The sequence below is a fragment of the Arachis stenosperma genome, chromosome 3, assembly GCF_014773155.1.
Source record: "Arachis stenosperma cultivar V10309 chromosome 3, arast.V10309.gnm1.PFL2, whole genome shotgun sequence".
NCBI classification, from domain to species: Eukaryota; Viridiplantae; Streptophyta; class Magnoliopsida; order Fabales; family Fabaceae; genus Arachis; species Arachis stenosperma.
The window spans coordinates 23,220,258-23,238,280 of NC_080379.1; the positions used below are offsets into that span (position 1 = coordinate 23,220,258).

General features: G+C 27.0%; 1 protein-coding gene across 1 annotated transcript; it reads left to right on the forward strand.

Moving 5' to 3' along the window:
• Nucleotides 1–9,125: 9,125 nt before the first annotated feature.
• Nucleotides 9,126–17,682, forward strand: LOC130970702 (indole-3-acetic acid-amido synthetase GH3.10-like). The gene is made up of 5 exons (XM_057896864.1): nt 9,126–9,704; nt 10,114–10,215; nt 11,936–12,515; nt 12,690–12,939; nt 17,073–17,682. The coding sequence occupies exons 1-5, from the start codon at nt 9,310–9,312 to the stop codon at nt 17,612–17,614; spliced, it is 1,869 nt and encodes a 622-aa protein (XP_057752847.1). The 5' UTR covers nt 9,126–9,309; the 3' UTR covers nt 17,615–17,682.
• The last annotated feature ends 341 nt before the right edge of the window (nt 17,683–18,023 follow it).

The window sequence follows — 18,023 nt, forward strand, 5'->3', positions numbered from 1 at the left end:
TAAATTTTTCACAAAATTTACAGCTAGTGAATCGAATCAAAAAAAGGATGAAGACTAAAAGAAAAACGTGCTTAAATTCCAAAACTTGAGCACAAAGCAATGTGGACTAGTGAAAGAAAACCAAAACATGTGTTGAAGAGCTTTACATCCAAGAAAAACCATTTTTACCAAGAACTTGGGTAGAAGTGCTTGCCATCAAGTAAACAATTTCAAACTTGGGTGCTCATTTAGAAATACAGGACAAACTCAGGAAAAGGACTTCCATTTGGCAACTCACAAACACGCACATTCTAAAGAGTTCTGAGGTTACACTAACAAGGTGAAACCAATATAGTGTAAGGACATGTGAATATTCGAAGTGATTATTATTTTTCTTTCTTTCTTTTTTGTTTACATTTTTTTTTTTACTTTTTGTTCCTGTTACACTCGAATTTTAGTAATTTCAACAAGGTGTCGAATTGAGCTTGTATCAATATCTCAATTCGAGTAGCAGATACGACTCTTCTAAAAAAAGTGAGTTCGACCCGAAAATTATTTAGCATTTGTGTCGAAGAGAACTATGTCAAACTATTAGTGGCAAATTATAACAAATAAATGAAAATGTGTGAAAGAAATTAAAGGAAATTTTGAACAAATAAAAATATAAAAGTGAAATGAAAATTAACAGTGAATAACAATGAAATATTTAAAACAAAGAAATTAAAAGAAAGAAAACTAAAAAATAATTAAAATAAACTGAGCTCCTAACACTTACATGCACATGCACTCTATAGTCTTCCGTAGCATCACTGAGACTAGGAATTCTTGCAGAACTTTATGTGATGATCTACTATTTTTGATTGAAATTCCTCTTTTTTTCTTCTAAACTTCTTCTATTTATAAATCTTAAGGATAGACTTGCTCCTGAAAAATCTTGACCACGATCTAATTCCTCTTTTTTCTCAGGCCACGACCCAATTCCTCCTTTTTCTTAGGCCACGACTGTGCCTTGACTTTGAAGAATCTTCATAGTGGCTTCCACGCACGTTCTATCTTGCCTTGGTCTCTAAATCCTATATTCTTGCATCGTGTTCACATTTAACCACGTGGTATATCTGGTTTCGACTCCAATTCTTGACTTATCTCAAATCGCCAATCTCTCGACTTCGACATTCCTCTCGCAATCGAAAATGAGTTTTCCTATAGCTGAATATCTAAGCAGTCGACCTTATTCTAACTTTTATGAATTATAGTCGAATTTTTTTATAAGTTAAAATTCGTACCAATAGCTCCATTTTTCAATTCCATTTCATTTCTTGCTCCTAGTTTAAGCTATTTTCAATTCCCAAATTTTACTGTAATCTACTGTTGGATCTCATTCCTTTACATATTTCATCTAATCATTGTTATTTTTAACAACTTGTAAATTTTTCTATTGTTGATAAAAGCTTGGTTATTTCATTCTATAAGCATTTTGTGCAAAGTTCTTAGATTTGTTATTTAAGAGGAGTTGTATTTACTTTTCGAAATAAAATAATAATACAAGCTTAAGTGATGTTCTTATCAGATTCGAAATCAAAATCCAACCATAACAAGATGGACCATCTTGTTTAAATACATCAAATTATATGGAATTATATATATAGTTAGCCAAATAAAGTAGTGAAAGTAATTGTATAAATGAAATAGAAGTTTAATTTTGATGTACCCCAACAGTCGGATAGGATCTAGGATCCTATATATGTATATGTTATATATTTATATAAAAATATATTTTAGGTGGATATTCAACTAAAGACAAGACCTCTTACTTGGTTCAAGAAAATTTTAACCACTAAGTCAAAATCATCAATTTTTATTTAATACGTCTTTTTTTATATAAAATACCGTTCTATTTTAGTGATATATAAATACAAATTATATTAAATGAAATGCTCATAGATCTACATTGATTTTATTTGTGTTTGTGTTATTAATTTTAGTAAAGACTTTTATATAGAATTAAGTATCTGGTGTTTTATGTTGTTTATGAGATGATTGTATTTTTTGTGGGATGATTGTATTGTTTGTGTTAAAATTTTTAATTCACATGTTTATTAATTTATATAATAATATTGCATATTTTTAATAACCTACGGATAGGGTTATATACCTGCAGGTTGAAAATAGGTAGAGTTAGAGTTGAAATGTTTTCAACCTGCGAGTAGAATAGAATTGAGTTTACGTAAAAAACTTAACTTGTGAATAGAATTATGGTTAGATCCATACCCTACCCTACCATATCTATTATTATCTTTAATGACAGTGCATCAAAATTAAATTCATAAAATAACGTTTTTCTTGATCCTTGAATAATAATTGATAAGTAGTTCATTTTACTTCATAAATACCATCATGATTAAGTAGTGTTTAAGGATAATTTTAAAAGAATAAAATATATATTGTCTTTAGTATTTTTAATAAATTTTAAAAATATTTTTAATATTTAATTTATATAAATTTTATCCCAAATATTTTGAATATAGATTCAATCTACCATTATCATTCAAATCCATTAAAAATCCAATAGATCAATCTTTTCTTGTCAAATTTATCCTTCTCTTCATCTTTGTTTTTCCTCACAGTTAAAACACCACCACCAATAATAAAGTCGTTGTTGCCATCATTGGCTCTATTGGCACTGCCATCTATTTCCCAGCTCCATAATCATCATTACCACCTTTAATATCTCCTCATTTTAACTAGAGAAAGTATAGAAAAACAATAGCATGTATGAATAATGTGAACAATGGCCTAAAATTAAAAGAAAAATTATAATTAAAATTCATATTTTTTAATTAATTATCTAATTTTTTAATTTTAAAATTTAAAAAATTAAGATTTACAGTTAAACTCATTTCCACTTCAGACAGTTATTCATAATATCATCGTTTTTTCTCAATTTTTGGTATTTTCTCTTACCACTGCAATCTCATTTGAATCAAATTCTTCCTGATTTGTGTTCGTAAAAGCATCAAAAAAGGTGAAACCTTGAGAATTTTTTAAATTCTTCTTGAAAACAAGAATAAGACGAAGAAGGGAAGCTTGGTGATGAACAACATTCTTAATGGTGAAGGGTTGAATTTCAAGGCAAGGATAAAACATTTTTGCAGGCACCCTGGAGAGAGAGCGGTTATCAACGATGTTGGGAAAGGAATGAGGCTCAATGAGTACGACCTTGAGCCGGCAAGGATGGCGCTGCACCGGTGGAAGAACACGTCGGCCGATGGATTGTGGTACATCTGATCACGCCGCACCAGCCCTGGACAGTCTACTTTGCGCTGTCCACCCGCTGTCGGCTGTGTAGCCTCCCCCGCAGATCACTGCGTTCACCGTCCCAGCGTCACCATCTGCGATAGATCTGATCAACATATAGGGACGTACGCGGCTACGGTAGCTTGATCATGGTTGCTTCTTGTGTTCATTTATCTCCTTCTTCTTCTACTTTAATTGCAGTCTATGATGGTCATTTTAGTAAGTATGCAAATGGTTATTTTAATTTTTATGTGGATGACTATTTTGGTTGGATTGGATTTACTTATATATAATTAAAAATTGTTGGATGTTCAATTTATTAGGTATACGAATGATTATTTTTATCCTTAAATGGATGGTTATTTTCATTATGGGTTAGCGACGTTAGTGGCGGCGTGTAGCAAGCCAAGCAGCGACGGTGAAATGGGATGATTATTGATGAAGGTGGGAGTGGTAGCCGGTTGAAAAAAAAAAGAGAGTATTGGAGTGAAATACTTTGATCAATTAAAATTTGGAATGGTTATTTTTTTAAAATAACTGAATGAGTTTTTTAATTTAGGTAATTTATAGAGTATTTTTTATTTTTTATATGTATTTAGACTAAATATGCAGCCTATTATTCACATTATTTAGATTCATCATTGTTTCCCTAACAGAATTCTTTTAACTATCGCCACTATTAACATATCACCATTATCATCATAATCAACAAAAAAAGTATGGAAAAATAAACAACAAATAACAGCAAACAAAATTTGCCAACTACAACAACATCCCCCTTCCTATAAAATAAAACCTACATCAACCACAACAGCAACTTAGGTAAGGGTTGAAACAGGGGCTTGTACGTCTCTGCCAGTTCATTAGTGGATCAAATACGCAGCAAACATCTTTACGAACCATCTTTCCCTCGTTGACTTTGACAAATTCAATGTTGAATTAAAATCTATTCTGAGAATAACCATGAGTTTTAAGAGGTTTTGGGGGGGGGGGGGGGGGGGGGTGGGTGTAAAGGTGAGCAAGAATACTCCATTACTTAGGGTAGAAGTAATAACTAACTTTACTATGTAGATGATATTCCAATGACTAGTAATGCTTCTGCAGAAAATGGGCATCTAATAAGATGTATTTGGAGTAAAATATTTTAGAATTAATTTAATTTGATTTAAAATAAAAATTAATTATGTAAAATAAGAATTGATTCGATTTATAAATTGATATAATAATTTGATTTTATTTTTTTATTTTTTATTTATCATATAATTTTTTACCACCACCAATAATTGTTGCTGTCGGTGATCGAACTGTCACGGTGTCACCATTGTTGGTGATCGAACCACCGCCATCGTCGTTGACCAAACCGTGACCGGATTTTTTTCCTGTTTCTAACTCCTTCTCTTTTATATTGATACTAAATACTTCAAATGTGTAAAAATGACTTTTTATATATCTAACACACCATATGATTTACAAATAAGTTTAAATCTTATTTTTTGTCTATTCTAAAAGAAAATTTTGATTTTATAATCAAATCAATTTTAATTTTAGTGTGATATAGACACACTTTTAAGGATATATGTAAAGGGAGTTGGTATGACTTACTAGAAAAGGGTTAAAAGAGTCCATGTATTAGCTAATGTCAGTCATTAGCATAATTGGATAACTTAATTATCATGTTATTTAGAGTCTTATTCTTTGTAAATGGTTAATACAAGATATATATTCAAAAATCAACAGAATTTATTATTTTTGTCTATCAATTTTAGTCATCAATCTAAATTTTTTAGTTTAATAATTTATCAACATATTTTTAACTTATATTTTTAAATACTAATGGCTAATTATTGGCCAAAAACAATAAATTTTTACTGCCCTCTAACATTCTTCGTTAACACAATTCATAATGCATATGATGAATATTCAGATTGAAATCATTCATTCTCTCACATTTCTGCAACATGTCTTCAACTTTGTACCAAACCAGAGAGAATGATGTTCACATAGCTTTACAATATATAACACGTTGTCAACGCATATAACGTATAACATCAAAATATAATATTAGGCAATTAGCATATGATATAAAACATACTAAGAATATAATATATAACATTATCTATCAATATTATATGTAAATCTGGCGATATAATATACATATATTTTTTTATAAACACAATATATTAGTAAAAGAGTAACTAAAATATTAAAAAAGCATTTAATTCTTGATTGTTAAGCTTAACTTTTGTTTCTAATTCAAGGATTATGATTATATGTTCTCATTTCTAATAATAAGAAACATAAGAGTGAACCTACACAAATTATTAAGGTAGTGTTTGTTTTTAAAGATAGAATAAAATATAACACTGAGACAAAGACAATAGATAAAGATATTAAAAGTTATTATTTGTGTATTGTGTTTGAATACGATATACAAATTATTAATGTAATGTTCCGTATTATGTTTGGATACACATGGATATGACTAAAATATTATATGAAATGACTAAAATAGTCATGTGATTCCAAATTTTCTGCATAAAGTACAAACTAATTTAATAGAAAATGAGAGTAGAACTTGAAAAAAAATGTTTGAAGGGGCAAAAATTTTAATAAAAAATTATATAATGATATTTATATTAAAATAAAATTTATGAATATAATTATTTTATTTTTAAATTTATTATTAATATGTAGGAATACATATGGTTAATATTAACAAAAAAATAAATCTAAGTTCGATTAATAAAAAATTTCATTTAGGTTAATAAGTTAAATTAATTTTAAATAAGAAATCATATTTAAAAAAGAATCCATTTTTATATAAAAAAGAATTAGTTTTGCATATAAAAATCTATTTTTATTTAGAAAACTAATTTTTTTTTATCTAAAAATTGATTTTTCTTTTCAATTTTTTTAATTATATAAAATCAATTACAACTTATAAATGATTTTTTAGTATTTTAAAAGATTAATTTTACTTTTGATAATATTTTTCTTTTAAAAATTGTGAAACTAATTATTTTTATTATTTTTTTATTATAAATCAAATAATATAATATAATGTTAAAATGATATTGGAATAAGAACGATAAGAAGGAATGAATTATCCAACCCAATAAAAAATTTTATAAAAAGAAAAGAGTAACTGACAAAATATGAGAACAACGCAAATTAAGAAAAAATAAAAATGATAACAGTGGAATAATAAAAAATATCTATGAACAAAAAAAAATCATAAAAAGAGTCCGTCTTCCTCTTCTAAATTCCGTATTCATCATTTTCCTTCGTAAAAGAATGACACAAAATCATATAAAACTGTCTTGAAATCCATATCTCTGTTTCCAAACAATTTTTAAAAATGTGTTGTCCATGTCTCTATGTCCTATCTTCAAACACAAACGCTAATTGAACTGATTGCTAACAAATGTAACTGAATTGATTCCGAAAACATGAACTGATGTGATAACTAACTTTGACTAGTGCCTAAGTTAACCTGCTGAAACTATTTTGATCGGAGGTTTATGGTAAACAATTCCATTTACAATCTATCATCTAAATCCAACTCCTTTTTTTTTTTCCTTCTTTTGCTCAATTATCCTTCCTCACCATCTTCTATTCTTTTTTTTTTTGACAGACACTTTGCTTATTCCTAAACGACTTTATTTATTCTTCTCTTTTCAGTTTTCACTTTTCACCACCATCACTCCTGCTTTCCCACCTCCACTTTAGTTTTTTTTTTTTAAAGCATTGGGGTTGTTTGATAGCAAAATTTGGTCATGGAATTTGGATATACTCAGATTTGGCCGTTCTTATAACGCGTCCAAATTGTGCTATCCGTCTTATTTGTTTTTTGTTGTATTTTTCATCCAAACAAATGAGCATTACAAAAACGAATATTACATGATACATATGTAACAGATAATACAAGATAATCTATACCAAAAAAAAAAAAAGATAATACAAGATAATTAAAAAATCTTTCATAATATCGTAAAATTGAAGGAAACTCTTTTGTCATTGTATATTTTTTCTTTCCCTCTTATTGTACTTTCTGATAATGGAGAGCTTTTGACATATTCCATTATTAGCTTATGTTTTTTATTTTTTATTTTTCAGGAAAATTAGAGTTTATGATAGACGACTTGAGCCATTATATTTGCCACCCAATTTTTTGTGGTAGTTCTTTTCTAGCTCATGCTTGAATTAATCTTAGATATAACTTTTCAGTCAATTGTGAATTTAGACCGAATTTAATTTTAAGAATAGGATAAGATAAAATATTAAAAATAATATACAAAAAATAAAAATATAAAAATTAGTATTTTTTTATTTTATTTGATAATAAATTAAAATAAATTATAAAAGTTTAATTTATTATACTTTGTATTGAAAAAATTTGAAAAAAATATAATTATGAAAATTAATAAGAATAATAAAAAAAATTAAAAATAAATTATGCGTCTTGTTAGTGTCTCTGTATTTTTCGTCAAAATGGATACAAAATACTCTAATTGAGTGTCTTTAGACATAATATTTCTGTCTATATCTCATCTGCCAAACATAATTTTATGTATCTCATCTGTCAAACATAATTTTATGTCTTTATATCTTTTTCTATCTCATCAACAACTCGTGCCTATAAATAAACGTAGCTTACATCTCAATATTTTTAGTTATTTTTTGCATAAAAAAATTATTGATAATCCTTTTTCTTTTTATCGATAAACAGAATTTTATTAATTAGAAATTAAAGGTTCCACCTTGTATACACATGAATATAGCCTTAAACATGTAGAGATCTCTGATAGTCATTGAAAAAATATCTAAGAATATATATGGGCTCATTTCAAATGGTGGCTCACAATAAATTGGAGGGAAAGAGGGATCACCTGTATTTTGGTCCATATAGCCATTATTACCGAATTCCCCACATGATCCTTATTAGTGTATTTTATTAACTTACAAAATTAGTTATTATATATTTGCATATATTATTTTATATATTTTTAATAAAATAATAAATATTAAAATAATTAAATATATCATTAAAAATAATTAAATTTGTCATAACATAATAAATATTTTTTTTACAACAATACAATCTTTTTGCATAAACACTACTAAATATATATTTCTATAATATAATTGATTTTATATTCATATAATCTATAGTTAATTTTATTATATCTTTTAATTTTGACTGGTTGGTACATACTCAAATACTTTTTTTTTTTTATACAGACATATTCAAATCCTTAATTTATAATGAGAAAGTCTAAGGCCAGCATTTTTATTAAAATTTAGCGAATATTTAACTATCAAAAGAAAAGTGAGTAATCTCACGTCATAGATATAATTTCACACCATCAAAAATACTTATGATGACTAATTAATAAATACAAATAATAAAATCTGTTGCCCCTAACACTCTCATAATATCTATTTTTAAATTCGATTCACAATTTACAGACACGTTAACATTTTTATAAGCAGATTATCAATACCTAAATAATGATAACGTAACGCCAATTCTTGTGGTCTATATCTATTGTAATAACCATTCATTGATGCAGCTTGTGCAGAATCAGGTTAATAATAATAATGTCATGATTCCTTTGCTTTATGTCAATTTTTTAAAAAAAAACAATAATAAAAATTAAAATTTTAAATTTTTTAACATAAAAATTTTAATACTATATTACGATATTATTTTTTTAAAATTTTAAAATAATAAAAAAGCTGAAAAAAAATACAAATTGTTATATCTCTAATAATAATAATAATAATAATAATAATAATAATAATAAATGCCCTGTTTAGGGCCTATAGAAGTAGTAAAGGGATATTTCATGAACAAGTGGGTACTCTTCCAATCTTTGTGGTTCTTCTCTCACTAATAACTTTTCATAGCTATATCCATTACCTTTATTTCAATGTGTATGTGTATATATATATAGATCCATAGTTAGCCTTATAGTGTTACACAGAATCGTACAATAGCCTTCAATTCCTACACATAACATTCTCAGCTCCCTAATGCCACAGCGACAAGAAACTTTGATGGAACCAAAAATGAACAATGGCAATGGCCATGGACATGGCTGTGCTATTGTGAATGGAAGAAGCAGAACCAATAATTGTACTAGTGATGAAGTAATTGAGTGGTTTGAACAAGTGTCACAGAAGGGTGGTTCTGTTCAGAAAGAGATACTATCCCAGATTCTGAAACAGAACCATGGTGCTGAGTATGTGAAGAAATGGTTGGGGTATCACAACATCCAAGAAATGGATTCATCTGCATTGGAATCACTTTTCACTTCTGTGGTTCCAATTTCTTCTCATGCAGATTTTGAGCCTTTTATCCAAAGGATTGCAGATGGGGACACTAATCCTTTACTCACCCAACAACCTATTACCACTCTTTCCCTAAGGTAATAATAATTTTTAATTACTTTCTTAATTAATCTCTTTCCATTTATTTTGGTTTCACGGGAATATTCCACAATATTTAATAGAGGCCATAAATTTTATTTCCAGCTTAGGTTAGTTCTTGTATTTAATGACAAATTGACAACTACCACAACTTAATTTAAAAAGTCCATGTTAAAAGTACTAATTAATTAATCTTAGCAGTCTTGTCATGCATGATGATTATTATGTATATTTTGACGATGGCCTACTTTTTCTTCTTCTTTTGTTTTTCTTTTTAACTGGTCAAATATTTATTTAATTTTTCTTTTCTCTTGTGATATAATTAATATACGGAAGAATCTCCTGCACTTCTGGATTTTCTTCAATAATAATAATAGTAATAATAAGTATTATTATTTAATTTTGCAGTTCTGGTACTACAGAGGGAAGGCAGAAGTTCGTACCTTTTACCCGCCATAGTGCACAAACTACCCTTCAAATTTTTACCTTAGCAGCAGCATACAGATCAAGGTATGCCTCTAAATGTTCCCTGTGTTCCTATTCCCATTTCATGAATTGAATAACCTATAGCAAGCATTTATAGTGTGGTTCTATGTGTTTCAGTGATTTAATTATTGATCTCAATCATAAAATAAAATATATAGAATTAAAATACTAAAACACTTAAAACTATAGTATACCTGAAACGTTTTTTTATGGGTACTAGTAGGGTTGGAAGTGAGTCGAACTAGACCAAAGTCAAACTCGACTCACGAAAATTGAGCTTAACTCACGGCTCGACTCGTTAACAATCAAGTCTATTTCTTAAGTTCAAACTCGGCTCGACGAAAACTCACGAGTTAGCTCAAATAATAGAAACATAATCTATAATTATATCTTAATAAATTATAATTTATATATTTTAAAAAATATTTAAAAAATCAATTTTATATATTCTCTATCTTTCAATAAATTATAAATTTTTTATTTATATCCTACATCAAAATTATATATATTATTATTTCATATGTATATATAATATTAAAAGTATATATTAAATACATATGGAATATGTGTGTTAATATATATATATGTATATATAATCGAGCTAACTTACGAGCTAATGAGTTGAGCTTATCCAAGTTCAAGCTCGACTCATTTATTTTATGAGCTCAATTCCAAGTTCAAGCTCGACTCACCAACTCACGAATTCAGCTTATTGAGCTATTAACAAGTCGAGCTTGAGCTGGCTCATAAGCTGACTTGACTCACTTCTAGTCCTAGGTACTAGCATATTTATTGATCACACTTTTATTTATTAAATGTATATAAAAATAATAGAAACAAATTAAAATTAGTTAAAATGATAAATATTTTAGAATTTAATTAAGAGGTCTTGTGTTTAAATATTTGAAATAGCGAAAAGAAATATTTTTGTTAAATTATATGTAATAAAAAATATTTTAGCAAAAAAAGTTTTGTACTAGTCTTTTTATATTTCTGTTATATACAGTATAGATTTCAAATTTTTTGTACGTCCCATGTCAATATTGATATTATGATTGTATTTGTATATCTTTTGTTTACCTCTAAGAATTTGTTTTAGTGAATTATATATAATTTTTTATGATAGAAATAGTGTTGTTTAGTATTTAAGATAGATTTCCTTGGATCTATTTTTTTTAATATATTTTTCATTTGATAAAATTTTAGGTTATTGTATTTATTTCTCTATTTTCTTGTATTCATCATCTAATATTTTCATCCAAATCGCAATATAAAATAACACTTATAAAGCTATATCAATATTATATTAAAATGTTTAGATAGTAAAAATAGCACACAGATTATAGATTAAAAAATTATTATTTTCACATTGAAAAAAATAAATGTATAAAAAAATTGTATTCTGATATAAGTATCATAGTTTATACCTAATTCTAAACATACTTTAATGTTTTATATTTTTACCTTGAGATATATGATAATGTCACTCCTATATTTATTTATGTTACTTCTCACATAATTTTTTTTATATTGTATTATATATAAATTTGTAAAAAAAATAAGCGACATTATCAAAATAGAACTGATATTATCATTTGCCCTGCGTCTTCTCTCAATGATTAAAGGCAATGTTAAATTAAAAAGCACATCTATTTTAGCATAGACACCTAGCTTCTTTCCATCCAATATTAGTTGATGTACATATATATCATTGTTTTCACGGTGTAATGTGTAATATTAACAGGATTTATCCCATAAGAGAAGGAGGAAAGATTCTTGAATTCATATACAGCAGCAACACGTTCAAAACAAAAGGAGGCCTAACGGTAGGAACAGCCACAACACACTACTATGCAAGTGAAGAGTTCAAGATCAAACAAGAACAAACAAAATCTTTCACTTGTAGCCCCGCCGAAGTAATTTCCGGTGGGGACTACAAGCAATCGACATACTGCCACCTCCTCCTCGGCCTCTTCTTCTCCGACCAAGTTGAATTTATAACCTCTGCTTTTGTCTACAGCATAATCCAAGCATTTCGCAGCTTCCAGGAGCTTTGGTGTGAGATATGCAACGATATTAGATCCGGCTCGCTTAGCTCGCGAGTTAAGTTGCCAAAGATGAGAAAGGCAGTTTTGGAAATCATTAGTCCAAACCCAATTTTGGCATCAAAATTGGAAAATATTTGCAAGGAGCTAGAATTGGTGGATTGGTTTGGTTTGATTCCAAAGCTTTGGCCAAATGCTAAGTATGTTTATTCAATAATGACAGGGTCTATGCTACCTTATGTGACAAAGCTTAGGCATTATGCAAATGGATTACCTTTGGTTAGTGTCTATATTTAATGCACAAATAAATACTTAAGAAAAAAAATCTTTAAATATTTCAGCAATAATTAATATATATATTATAATTAAGATGAATTATTCGTGAAATACTACTTTGTTGTTTTATTTACATGTCGTACCATATTTGATACTAATAATTTGTATTAATTATAGGTTAGTGCTGATTATGGGTCAACTGAGAGTTGGATTGGGGTTAATGTGGATCCAAGTTTGCCACCAGAGAAAGTAACATTCGCCGTTGTTCCTACTTTCTCTTACTTTGAGTTCATTCCACTTTATAGACATAATAAGCAAGAAGATTACAGATCAATTGTTGCTGATGATTTTATTGAAGACAAGCCAATTCCACTTTCTCAGGTTAAAGCAGGACAAGAGTATGAAATTGTCCTTACAACTTTCACCGGTAACACATCCTTCTTTCCCTTCTATCATTCTTAGCTATATTCATAGTAGGTCTCTAATACATTTTTATAAACGAACACAATTAAATAAAAATTATGTTTAGATATATTAATTTATAAATAAATGTTATCTAAAAATATCATTCTAAAACAAAGTATATATAGAGTATGTTTAGTTTAGCGTCTAGAATATTAAACTCACGTTCAGTTCTTTTGCAAGTTTTTTGGTTTGGCTATTTTTTCCTCCTCAAAACTCAAACGTAATTTTGTATTCTAATCCACATTCAAGCGAAACTAAAATTTTGGTTTTTGTATTCACTTTTTTTTATTTGACCATTAATTAAAAAAATTATTTTCTATCTACCAATCCTATCTTTTCATTATTCATATGATGAATTTTGTTAACAAAAAAAATATTTACTATCTACTAATCATGTCTTTTATTGTTCATATAATAAATTTATTTCTTATCTACATAACTTTTTTTTAACAAAGAGAATATTTCCTTAAAGAATTGTTTTGTCTAAATACAATGACCTTTTAATATATTAATTCTTTTCAAAATAATTTTTGTTTTAATAATTTTTAATAATTCAATAAAATATTTTTTAATAAAAATATCAATGACGTTTTTTTAATTAATTAAAAAAATTTAGACAAAATGTGTCTTTTGAAAAATAAAAAAAGTTTCCATAGCAAAATAAAACTCGCTTGAAGTCAAATAACCTAGTGTAACACATTGACTAATATTTAAAAAAAAATTAGCCCCTAATTTCACCAACTTTCGGTTGATTGTTTATTATTTAAAGAATAAATGAATATATTTAAAGAGATCACTTTAATAAAGACACTAAAAATATCTTTTTTTAAAAACATTTACATGTTTCATATTATTATTGGATATTTTTATTAAATCGGTTAATAATTTATTTTTAATAAATTAGAACAAAATCGGTTTATTATAGCAACTATGATAAACCTAATTGTCTGCATTATAATTATTAGATCTGGTTTGATCAATTGAATTACATAATTTAAATCGGATATCTTTAAATTTTTTGATAAAAAGACAAATATATCCCTGACTTTTTATTTTGTGAATATTTAAATTTTTAAAAATTTAAAAATACAATTAAATTCCTAAAAAAATTAGATTTATTATTATTGTTATAAAAAATCAATTTTATTTTAATTTAATAAAAAATTTTAAAATAACTAATTCATTAATACGTCCAATAATAATACGACACATAAACCTCTTTACAAAAAGACGTTTTAGCGTCTTTTATGGGAGCCCCCTATATTTAATATCTGTCTAACTAATTGATCGGCATACTAACTAAAATTACTCTAGGTAATAGCGTTACTCCTATTTTTTATAACATCACATACATAAATTTTTATATTATATATTTACATAAATTTATAAAAAGAAAATGACATCAAAATAGAAGTATCAATATCAATTTTCTTTAATATAATACAAAACAAGAAAGGTTATTGAACAAATAGTGAGACTCAAAAGTTAATGAGCAGCCCACTTTATTTCGGAAAAAAGAGAGACTTTTGTTAGGCAACAATACAATGTTGCACTATGCAAAGTGTCTTTTAACTCTCAAAATATTATTATTAATAGCATCGAAAAATAAATAAATATTATTAATGGATATGTGAACTCAAGTTAATACTCTTTTAAAAAGTATTAATTTAGATAAAATATTATATTAAACTTTTAATATATTTACATAATAAATTATTTAAATATATTAAATGCCTAATATGTCACTTTATCTATCATATAACTAAATAAGTTAAATTTTAATATGTCAAACTTTATCCTTAACAAGCTAGACTTATTATAAAATTTATTGGCCTGATTTTGGTCTATAATTTATTATATATAGACTATTTACTAAATATTAAGTATGGTCTGTTCACAAACTTAACTTGATTTAAAACTTGTTAAAAAAATTGATAATTTAAATAAATAATAAAATAATAAATAAATAATCAAATAAAATAAAAGATATTAAATATATTTTAAAAATTATATATGTAATTAAAGATATAAATAGTCTAATGAATAAAATTCTTTAAATAAAATAAATGATATAAATTTAATCTCTTAGTATTATATTTTTAATATAATAAATTATAATAAAATTATGTATTTATATATTTTACCATATTTAGACCAGTCTATTTTACCATATTTAGACCAGTCTAACAGACTAAACAGATTATTTTATAAAAATTTAAACTTTTAAAATAATTTAAATTTAAAGTTTTTTTTTATTTGACCAAATCAAATATAGGCTAATCCACAAATTCCTAAAAGTCGCCTGGCCCTCTTTTTCACCAGTAACCACTATGAGTAGTTGATGAAATATGAGTACAACACAATTTCTTACCCATTATATATATATATATATATATATATATATATATATATATATATATATATATATATATAGTACTTTTTGAGTTTTGACTTTTATCTGTTTTGGCCAATAAATACCAAGTGAATGCTTTTTAGCTACCCAATCTGTAAACTATTCATAATTATTAGGTAAGCCCCATTTGAGCCCACTGTCCTCAACAAAATAACGCCTAGTGTATGTTAGAAACGTTATCTCCTAACAATAATGTTTCAATAATTTTGCAACATTGATGGGTCAGTTCTAATCTAAGCTAATATAACCGTCAGTTTTTTCTTGAATGGGGAGACCCCAGTCGACAATGCAATCTAGCTGCATATTTTGCCAAAAATCTTTAGCAAAGTTGGTCCCAATATATCGCAATACGTGGAAACATTAATTATTGAAATGCACACAAAAAATAGCTAGTGGGCATCACACCAATAATAATAAGTGGTCATAATTTTGCTACGTACTTGGCCGATGTGTGTTATGTTTCTACCACTATTATATATTATTGTAGTTTACTTATTTAACAAATAACAAATTTCCATTAGTTATTTAATTTCTATTTCTATCTTATTTGTTGTGTGTAGAGTGTAGACTAGCTATAGTAGACAACCCACGTTTCACCTGTACTACTGTAGTGACCATTGAGTCTTGTGCTTGGTTTCTGTTCGTTACTTTGATTATTAATGACTTTGATGTAATGTAGCTATCATTTCATCTGTCCTTTCTGACAAGGATATACATGGCAAGCTCCATAATTGCCCTTCAAAATTTGTTAACTGTAGTATGACTCAGAATAATAATAACCCCACACTGTCATGATGTTTTCATCTGTAGACTCTATTAGTTTCTAGGGTTGACCACTCTAGTTTCTTATTTATTTTGCCGCCCTCTCATTCCTTAGAGGTAGTATCGTATTTCTTCTTAAAAATTTAAGACATGAGAAATTTGAAATAGAAAAAAAATATTACAATTATATGGATCGGATATTGTAGAAACTAAATATGTTTTTCCAATAATAATAATAATAATAACCATCATAGAATGTAACATGTAGGACTGAGGTTAAATTTAGATAAAGTTTAATTAAGGTTTTTTTTTGAAAAAAATAGTTTAAATAATAAATGACTATATTAAAAATAATTTATAAATAAGTTATTTTATATTTGAATTTTTAATTTTAAAAATATTTATTTTATAAAAATGTGATAAAAAGTAAAAATATTATAAGAGAAGTTATTTTTTTAATTTTTCTATAAACTTTTAAATAACTTTTAAGAAAACTGCAATTTGATTTTAAAAATTGTACCAAACATTAATACTATTATTTTTTATAAGTAAAAAAACTCTAAAAAAATCCTAAAACTATTAGCCTACTAACTTTTGATATTTGAACATTTATTATAGGAGTGTATTTAGAGAATTAACTTTTTATATTAATTAATATTTTTAAGTTTTATTAAATTTAAATTTTAATCTAAACTTTAAATTTTTTAAAATGTTAATTAATGTTGACTAGTTAAAATTTATTTTTTTATAATTATTGTAAAAAAGTAAAAACACACAAAATTTTATATAGATATAAATTTTAGGAAAATACTATGGGATAATATCTTTAGTGTAAAAGAAAATAGAATTAACTAATATTAATTTAAATAATATATGAAAAAAAGTATTAGCCATAAAAATATTTTATTTTTCTCTTTTAGGACTATACAGATGCAGATTAGGAGATGTGGTAGAGGTGGCAGGATTCCACAACGGGACCCCAAAACTGAACTTCGTATGTAGAAGGAAGTTAATTCTAACTGTAAACATAGACAAGAACACAGAGAAGGACCTCCAATTAGTAGTAGAGAAAGGGTCACAACTTCTGAAGAGAGCAAAGAAAGCTGAGCTTGTTGACTTCACCAGCTACGCTCATGTCTCCAACGAACCCGGCCACTACGTCATCTTCTGGGAGATCGACGGTTACGCCGAGGACAGTTTGTTAGAGGCGTGTTGCACCGAGATGGACGCGTCGTTTGCCGATCACGGTTACGTGGTTTCTAGAAAGACCAAGTCAATAGGGCCCCTTGAGCTTTGCATTGTGGAGAGGGGAACATTCAAGAAGATTCTGGACAACTTCATTGCTAATGGTGCTGCTTTGAGCCAGTTCAAGACTCCTAGGTGCACTAGTAACCATGGCATGCTTAATATTCTTAGGGCTTGCGCCCTTAAGAAGTTTCGTAGCACTGCTTACAACACTTGAACTCAATATTATCATTTATGAACAATTAATAATATAATTAATTAACGCTTGCGTTATTTAATTTCATATATAGTATCCAAAAATTTTCACATATTCTATCCACTTTATTGAAATACTGCTATGTCATGTATAAAATAATAGCTGGTAAAACATTTGTTATGCCGCAGGTAATGTAATACCCAAAACATCCTTAGAACAATGGGTAAAAGGATCGAATGGTACTGTGTCTATTGACACAACATTGACCATCAGTTTTGTTATTTTATGTTAGAAAGAGTTGTAAGGAACCCACTGTCACAATTTTTGGATACATTCCAAGGTTATTGTGCCAACACTCAAACTTATTAAATTTCTTGAATTAAGATAAAATCAGCTTAATCCTCAATATTTAATAAGAAATCTAAGAATA

What these genes read in the sequence shown, in the direction of transcription:
- LOC130970702 (XM_057896864.1), top strand. Translation starts at nt 9,310, where the DNA reads ATGCCACAGCGACAAGAAACTTTGATGGAACCAAAAATGAACAATGGC. An exon ending in ATTACCACTCTTTCCCTAAG is followed by an intron (nt 9,705 to 10,113) that starts GTAATAATAATT and finishes TTAATTTTGCAG; the next exon opens with TTCTGGTACTACAGAGGGAA. An exon ending in ATGCAAATGGATTACCTTTG is followed by an intron (nt 12,516 to 12,689) that starts GTTAGTGTCTAT and finishes TATTAATTATAG; the next exon opens with GTTAGTGCTGATTATGGGTC.